The 9,011-nt window shown below is 45.3% G+C and overlaps 1 protein-coding gene across 1 annotated transcript; it reads right to left on the reverse strand.

Moving 5' to 3' along the window:
• Window positions 1-2,195: 2,195 nt before the first annotated feature.
• LOC149819683 (acyl carrier protein 1, mitochondrial-like) lies at window positions 2,196-3,075 on the reverse strand. The gene is made up of 2 exons (XM_089982765.1): window positions 2,820-3,075; window positions 2,196-2,718 (listed from the first exon to the last, which is right to left on the reverse strand). The coding sequence occupies exons 1-2, from the start codon at window positions 2,997-2,999 to the stop codon at window positions 2,542-2,544; spliced, it is 357 nt and encodes a 118-aa protein (XP_089838891.1). The 5' UTR covers window positions 3,000-3,075; the 3' UTR covers window positions 2,196-2,541.
• Between the last annotated feature and the right edge of the window lie 5,936 nt (window positions 3,076-9,011).

Raw genomic sequence — 9,011 nt, forward strand, 5'->3', positions numbered from 1 at the left:
CTTTCTTTAAAAAACTTATTTTTCAAGAAAAGACATACGAAAGAGAATAATATAAAAAGTTCAATGGAATTGTTAAGAATCCAAACTCATAATGACATGGAGAAAAAAACATATCTAATTCTTTATAATGCTCAATACTTAAAGAAATATAATGCATACCAAATATTTTTAAGAAGCAAAAGAGAGAAACACATATGCAAAAACATATCTAATTCTTCATAATGCATAATACTTAAAGAAATATAATGCATACCAAATAATTTTAAGAAGCAAAAGATAGAAACGAGAACTTCACCATTCTTCTTTAAAATTTCTTGAATAACACGCTTCCCAATGCAACAAAGAGCAACTTGATCCCAACCTTGCTCTGATACCATGTAAGGAAACGGTTTTGAATATATTAGGTTCAATAATGAACAAATGCACATGCACATGAAGTGCGAATATACCCACTAAAGGGGAAAACACAAGCACATAATGTGCTAACACATAAACCCACAAAGGAGCAAAAATGCCTATAAGGCATAAGTTAATATTATTGAAGAGAGGAAGGGTGTAACACCCATTACATGGAGCAAAAGCTCCTCCAAAGGAGTAAGTAAATTACAAGGGGGAGACCCTTATTTATAACACAAGAGAGGAGCCACATAGGGGGCTCCCAAAGGAGTCGTTGGGAGCACCCAACGGTCACATTTGTGACCGTTGGGGGCTCCCCAACGACTCTTTGGGGAGCCTCCCTAGGTGGCGCAAACCACAAAAAATGAAAAAGAAAAAAGAAAAAGAAAAATAAAATTACAAACACATTCCAAATGGAATATGCGTAAAAAAGGAGAAATGACTAAACTACCCCTATGCCTAATAATAGAGAATATATATTTTATATATATAATTAGGAAGATACATATGCATATATACCATATATGTATATGTATCATCCTTTATATATATATAATATATATAAGATTACAAAGATTGAATGATACATTTTAACACAGAATATAGGAAACCATGTATGACAAGACACTAAAACTGTAAGTTATTGTGTTTGTTAATTCCAACATAAGATTGATATGAAACAACTTCACAATGACAAAAAGATCAAGAACAGTCCAAATACTTGAGGATAAGAAAAAAATAATAATCAATTTAGTGTAACAGCATCATAAAAAGGAAACTAGGTTAACACATAAAAATCATGTCATAGTATCAGTTTAGCAATTTTTACACTACATGGAAGATAAGTGAGTGCAGTAAAACAACTTCTCAAGATCATTCCAAGCATAAATACTAGGTCAGGAAAGTCAAGGACTAATGAAGATATTGTTCCTAAGTAGGGGAAGAAAAAGTCATAAAAGTTACTCTCCAAATGAGAACTTAACCACGCACTTTGTTTCCCACCTCCATTTTATAAGATGCTCTTTAAAGGGAGTAAATATATTAATGTGCCTATATATAATAGAACACCATTGCAACATTTCAAAAACTAGTAACATACTTGTAAAGAAATTATATTATATTCCTACATGCATTTTAATATTTGATAAAGAATAAGAATTTGGAAGGGCCTGTTTGAATTTTGCAGGATATCACATCCTTTAGAAAGATCCCATACAACCCGTTTTCCAATCTTGTGGGGCTACAATGGGCTCCAGCTACCAGTAGGAACTCCCTATCTATGTTTCCAGTGGCATTCATATGGACTAAAAACAGTTCAAGTGTTCAGTTAATGGTTGGTTTTCAGTTTCCACCAATAGCTGGTCAATGTTAAGCATAAATGTGAAGCGACAGTCAGATATTGCTACGGTGCCCTCTGAAGCATCCACCACTGTTCAAGCTTATTATTGTTTGGAAGAGTTTAGACATTTTTCATACTTGAGTAGATGGTGAAACGAGGTGAGGAATTCTGTTTTGCACTTCACCTGAAAGCAAGGAAAACTCAATTGAAACACAAATCACAAGACAACTGAGAACAATGACAACCTTCATTTCAAGGTTCAATCGCACTGACCACTCACAAACAGATGCAACTTTTTCCCTTTTATTTCTGCACTTAATAAGTAAATTAATAAAAAAAAGAAAGAATTCAAGTATCCAACCTATGTTTCAAACATCACCAACAGCAAACAACCATCACATGCCTAAATTTTGGTTTAAAACACACGCACGCATCCAAACAAAAAAAAGAACAATTAAACTTCGAGCAATCGATTGGATTTAGAAGACATCAACCAACCTTTCACATGCTTTCTGAAGTTGAACATAGGGAAAAAACAGCTAAATTGTACCTAAAATTCAGTCTAAAATACGAATTCCATCAAAACTAGTCATCAATTCAATTCAGAGTTGTCAGAATTCGATTATAAAACAGAAAGGTCCTCTTATCCGAGCAAACCTCGAACTCCATTTATCGAATTTCACCGACACCATCGATCGGAGCGAATTTCAGAATGGTTCATTGTCAAACACCAAATCACGAACATAAAACCAACAAAAAAAGAGAGAAAAACTGGAGAACCCTAGTTTCTGAACCCGAGGACTCCGTCAACTGGCCATGGGGTGGTTGGAGATGTACTCGATCGCGAACTCGCACGAATCAATCTTATCGGCCTCCTTGTCGGGGATCTCGAGCTTGAATTCCTCCTCCAGCGCCATCACGATCTCGACGCCGTCCAGGCTGTCCAGCCCCAAATCCTTCTGGAAATGGGACGTGGGGGTCACCTGAATCAAGCACAGTACCCGAAATTAGGGTTAGAGTGTAGGGTTTTCCCCCCTTTTCCCATCTGGAATCAGTGTTAGGGTTAGGGTTTTGGGGGGAGTACCTTCGACGGGTCGAGCTTGGGGAAGGACTTGACAACGTTGAGCACGCGGTCGATGACCTCTTGCTTGTCGAGGTGATCATCGGAGTGAGACCATCGGGCAGCCGAGAGGCGCCACACCGGCCGGTGGACGGCCGCGATCGGGACGCGGAGGTGCCGGAGAATCGCCGCCCTCGCTGCCATTTTCTCGGTGCTTCTCTCTCTCTCTCTCTCTCTCAATCTCTCTCTCTCTCTCTCTCTCTCTCTCCACCCACTATAATTTGGCCAGCGAAAAAATTTAAACGGCTTTTACCATTTGAGTAATGGGAAATGCTTATTAAAAAATAAATAAATGAGAACTTTTCAAGTGCCCACCAGATGCTTAGGTTTAATTCATGTGTACTCCATAATTTTGATGTTTTACAAATTTTCAGTTAAGCAAATGACCTCCAAAAGTCCAAATTAATCACCGTAAGAATTACCGTTATTTATTAAATAAAAAAATGTAAGGTGATTCGGTACCATGATATCATTCAGTGGTACACGCACTTGTTTTTGTTTGTATGTAAATAGCCACCAAATGGTAGATAAATAATGTGTTTAGCATGATTTATTTTCTATGCTAAAAGTTTTATCATAAGATCCTATTTTTAAAACAATGAAAATCATGGCTGATAATTTAAAATAAGGGTTGTCTATGACATAAAATATTATATTTCAATCAACTTTAACACATGAAAATGGTAAATAAAACATATTAAACATGATCCAAAGATTAAATTTTGCATTTAGAGCTTAGATCTATGTAAATAAGTATGTACCACCACATAAGCACCATTTATTAAAATAACCAAAACTGTCACAGGCCTATTTCCTTCAATGGGCCAGCGCGGCGCGACGGTCCTTCCTTACCGCCGCAAGCCTACTTGTCAGCTCGCTTGCCGGTCGCGGAAGCTTGTAATCAGAGTGCAAGAGAGCAAGAGAGAATAGAGGGAGAGAAATTGCAATCACAAGAAGCAATCACAACGAGGGTGAACAAAAGAAAGCTCAACGCATTTAATTCATTCACAATTTTGCCCGCAGGCTATTACAGTTCAAGTATACGGGCTGCCCCTTCGGGGTATTGATTCACCTGAACCGGGCAGCTTACATCAGACTCAACAAAAGCAAAACAGACTCTAGCGCAACTGTACACTGTAAGTCGCAAGGGAACATGCTCCCCCCTTCAAATCATGCGCCGTCCTCGGCGCCATCTGTTTCGTGGTAAGCCCTGACTTCAGCCGGGTAGCGGCTGTTCATTCGAAATGCAGGCTCCCACGTTGGTTCTACTGTTTCCTCCCACTGCACCAAGTATTTCTTCGCTTGCCCCAAGTAGTTGACCTTGTGGCGAAGGATCTGACTGAGGTGCTTCTCGGCCCGTTGTGCTGCCGGGGCCCTTTGCATGATGGGAGCGCGTTGTGGCACACTGCGTTCTGGGTCTCCATCATCTGGATGGAACATCTTGAGGTTGCACACGTGGAACACCGGGTGCACCTTGAAGTCTGGGGGCAACTCCAACTTGTATGCCAGCTTGCCCACCTCCTTTGTGATGGTGAAGGGTCCCTCATACTTTCTGAGTAGTTCGCGGTGCCGCCCGCGGAAGATGCCTGTGCGACCAGGATATAGCTTCACCAACACTTGGTCCCCAACTTGGAACCCTGCGGGCCGACGGTGTTTGTCCGCCCACTTCTTCATTCTCTTCGCCGCTTTGTGTAAGAATGCCTTCGTCAACTCATTCTGCTCGTGCCAGTCGCGAACAAACTGATAGGCGAAGGATGACCTTCCCTTTTCTTGTGCGGCAAGAGTGTGCGGGGTCAGTGGCTGCTGTCCCGTGGCTATCTCAAATGGGTTGTAGCCTGAAGATTCGCTCTTCTGCAGATTATAACAAAACTGTGCCACATCAAGGAGCTTCACCCAATTTTTCTGATTGGCACTAACAAAGTGCCTAAGGTACTGCTCCAGTATCCCGTTGATGCGCTTTGTCTGCCCATCTGTCTGCGGATGGAAGCTTGTTGAAAACAGCAAATCAGAGCCAAATAGCCGAAATACTTCATGCCAGAACTTGTCCGTGAAGCGAGCATCGCGATCGCTCACAGTGCTCTTTGGTATGCCCCAGTGCTTCACCACATGCTTTACGAACAACTCTGCAGTCTTCTCTGCAGGGCACTCCTTGGAAGCTGAGATGAAGGTGGCATACTTTGAGAAACGATCCACCACGACCAAAATAGAACTGAGGCCCTCTACCTTTGGCAGACTAACAATAAAGTCCATAGAGATGCTTTCCCAAGGACGTTCTGGAATTGGTAGAGGCTCAAGGAGACCGGCAGACTTCTGGTTTGTCCCCTTATCTTGCTGGCAGATGAGGCATGTCCGCACATACCCCTCAACATCATCTCTCATCTACGGCCAATAGTAGCCGCACTCAAGGAGTGCTAAGGTCCGCTCCTGGCCAGGATGGCCGGCCCATAGTGTATCATGGCACTCCTTGAGTAGCTCTCGGCGAAGGCTTCCCCACCGTGGTACAAAGATGCGTCCCCCTTTTGTTACGAGGAGGCCGTCCTGTAGCCAAAATCGCCGAGTCTTCCCTGCTTGCGCTAGAGAAACAAGGTGTTGTGCGGTCGGATCCTGCTGTGTACCCTCACGGATGCGGCTCAGCAATGCACCCTCCAAATGCACTTCAGAAGACTCTGCGCGCGCAGCAGCTAATTCAGCCCTACGGCTCAGGGCATCCGCTACAACATTGGTTTTTCCAACCTTGTACTCTAAGGCAAAGTCGAACTCAGCCAAAAACATCTGCCATCGAGCTTGCTTGGGCGTCAACTTCTTTTGCGTCTGAAAATAGCTCGTGGTCACATTGTCCGTCTTGACGATGAACTCGGCACCCAAAAGGTAGTGCCGCCAGGTCCTGAGGCAATACACAATGGCGGTCATCTCACGTTCGTGCACTGTGTAACGCCTCTCTGCATCCTTCAGCTTGCGACTCTCATATGCGATCGGATGACCATCTTGCATAATAACTCCGCCAATGGCAAAGTCTGAGGCATCCGTGTGGACTTCGAAGGGTCTCGAATGATCAGGCAGTCGCAGCACTGGCTCTCTCACTAAGGCTTTCTTCAAGCCCTCGAAGGCATCTTGGCACGCTCCTGTCCAGAGCCATACCCGATTCTTCTTCAACAAATCTGTGAGGGGCGCAGCAATGAGGGAATAACCTTCGATGAAACGCCGATAATAATTTGCCAAGCCGAGGAATGACCGCAATTCTGGCACTTTGCTTGGCGGAACCCATTTCTGGATGGCCCTTATCTTCTGCCCATCCATACGCAGCACACCACGCCCCACAACGTGGCCAAGAAAGCTGATCTCCTCCTGCCCGAAGAGACACTTCTCTCGTTTAACACAGAGGTCATTCTCTTTCAGCACCTGAAACACTGTTCGCAAGTGCCCGACATGTTCCTCCATGTTACTGCTGTAGATCACGATATCATCCAGATAGACTACCACAAACTTGTCTAAGTAAGGGTAGAAGATCTGGTTCATTAAAGTCGTGAACGTGGCTGGAGCATTTGTCAACCCGAATGGCATTACTAGAAATTCGTAAGCACCATAGCGGGTGACACAAGTTGTTTTCGGCTCATCACCTTCGGCAATCCTCACCTGCCAGTAACCCGATCGCAAATCTAGCTTGGAAAAGATACGGGCACTGCCTAACTGATCGAACAAGTCTGCTATCAATGGCAATGGGTACTTGTTCTTCACCGTGACCTTGTTCAAGGCCCGGTAATCCACACATAACCGTTTAGAGTCATCATGTTTCATCTGAAAAAGGACCGGGGCACCAAATGGGGCTTTTGATGGACGAACAATGCCTGCGTCCAACATCTCGTCTAGCTGCCTGCGCAGCTCCTTCAACTCTGCTGGCCCCATACGGTATGGAACCATTGCGGGAGGCTTTGCTCCCGGGGTCAACTCAATCTTGTGGTCGACCTCGCGTCTTGGCGGAAGACGCTTTGGCAATTCCGGAGGCATCACCCCCCGAAACTCCTCCAATAGAGGGGCTAGGGTCGGTGGCACTGCTGCTTCTACCTTCCCTTCATCTGCACGCACTGCAACTAAGAATGTTTGCTCCCCATGCTTGACACCCTTCTTCAGTTGCATTGCTGATAACACTGAAGACTTGCCTTTCTGCGTAAGGCACTGCACTGTGTGGGACAGGTCTGATCCCATGATCGTCAACGTGTTAAACTTTGGCAGCATCATCACATTCTGGCTTCGCAGAAACTCCATACCCAGAATCACCTTGAAATCGTCCAGGGGCACCACAGAGAAGTTGGCTTTGCCGACCCAACTCCCCACTTAAGTAGCCACATCTCTTGCTTCACCAAGAATGGGCTTGGCCTCAGAGTTTACTGTTTTGATAGTCCTCTGCTTTGGCCCAGTTTTCAAGCCCAACCGCTCTGCCTCTTCCCGCGAGACAAAGTTGTGTGTGGCCCCGGAGTCTACCATTGCCGAAGTAGACTTTCCATTCATAATGACTTTTACGTACATAAGTTCCTTACTGACCTGCATGTTCTTAGCTGTGCAACTTCTAGCTGCGTTAATCGATCGCATGGCGCCCATCCTCGGTTGCATGGTCTCAGTGTCACTGCCTTCAGTATCGCTGCATTCTTCCTGTGCAGCATTGGCTTGCCCGTCGTCCTTTACAAGGCGCTTTGGGCATTGCCGGGCGATATGTCTATCACCACAGAACCAACATGTCACAACTGCACCCTTGTTGCTGTTGTTATGCTTTGTGTAGTTCTGTTTCTTTTCGGATTGATGGTGTGTCGACGCCTCACCTTTATCGTTGCGTTGCTCATCCTTCTTGCCTCCGTGGTCAGGCTTCTTCCCAACTTTGGTTGATGGGGTGAAAGGCTTGCGCTGAGTGTCAACTAAGCGCTCAGCCGCCACATATGCATCTTCCAAAATACGGGGGTTACTCCTTTCCACTTCAGACTGTGCCCATGGTTGAAGTCCCACAATGAACCAGTTGAGCATGTCATCTTCTGGCATGTTAGGTATCTCCAACATAAGCTTCTGGAACGTTCTGACATAGTCTTGCAACGAACCAGTATGTTTGAGCTCACGAACCATCCGGTAAGCCTGTCTCTGCGCATTTCTTGGCATGAAGTAGTTGCGCAACTCTACTTTGAAGTCGTCAAAGGTGTCTATCACACATTGACCCCTCTCCATGTCATTGCGTTTCCGCCTCCACCAAGTGATAGCATCACCATCAAGTAAGGCCGTTGCAGCCTTGATCCTCAGATCTTCGAGGGTCACATTCTAGATATCCAAGTAGTCTTTTACTTGGAACAAGAAGTTCTCAATGGCCTTGCTGTCGCGAGAACCATTGAATTTTGCGGGTCTAGGTACATCAATCCTTGATGGTCTCTCACCATTTCCGCCATTCAGGGTCACCGTCCGCTGCAACGTACGGTTCCTCAACTCAAGATCGGTCACTGTTGTCGTCAACGAAGTGACCTGCCCCATTAGTAAGTTCACCTGCTCTTGCAGGCTCGCCACCACATCATTCAATCCATTGAATGATTCACATGCGCGTGAAATCGCTTCATCATGCGAAGTCACATCTTCCACCAGCTTGTTAACAGTTGCAGTCAACTCTTCTTGGCCCCGAGGTGAACCCATCTCCTCAGCTCCGGCAACTGCCTTGCCCTTGGTGTTGCGCAAGTGTTGATAAGGCGCCACGATGTCTTGCTCACAAATCGCAGCCTGTCGGCGTGTCTGTCGACACTGACTCCGGAGTCCCTTCCCCAGCACGAAAACGGGCTCTGGTACCACTTGTCACGGGCCTATTTCCTTCAATGGGCCAGCGCGGCGCGACGGTCCTTCCTTACCACCGCAAGCCTACTCGTCAGCTCGCTTGCCGGTCGCGGAAGCTTGTAATCAGAGTGCAAGAGAGCAAGAGAGAATAGAGGGAGAGAAATTGCAATCACAAGAAGCAATCACAACGAGGGTGAACAAAAGAAAGCTCAACGCATTTAATTCATTCACAATTTTGCCCGCAGGCTATTACAGTTCAAGTATACGGGCTGCCCCTTCGGGGTATTGATTCACCTGAACCGGGCAGCTTACATCAGACTCAACAAAAGCAAAACAGACTCTAGCGCAACTGTACACTGT

This window comes from Nuphar pumila, chromosome 12, assembly GCF_984573655.1.
Source record: "Nuphar pumila chromosome 12, dmNupPumi1.hap1.1, whole genome shotgun sequence".
NCBI classification, from domain to species: Eukaryota; Viridiplantae; Streptophyta; class Magnoliopsida; order Nymphaeales; family Nymphaeaceae; genus Nuphar; species Nuphar pumila.

Bases quoted from the DNA above. Each gene is read 5' to 3' on its own strand.
- LOC149819683 (XM_089982765.1), bottom strand. From the start codon at position 2,999: ATGGCAGCGAGGGCGGCGATTCTCCGGCACCTCCGCGTCCCGATCGCG. The intron at 2,719-2,819 runs GTACTCCCCCCA...TGCTTGATTCAG, and splicing joins CCAAGCTCGACCCGTCGAAG to GTGACCCCCACGTCCCATTT.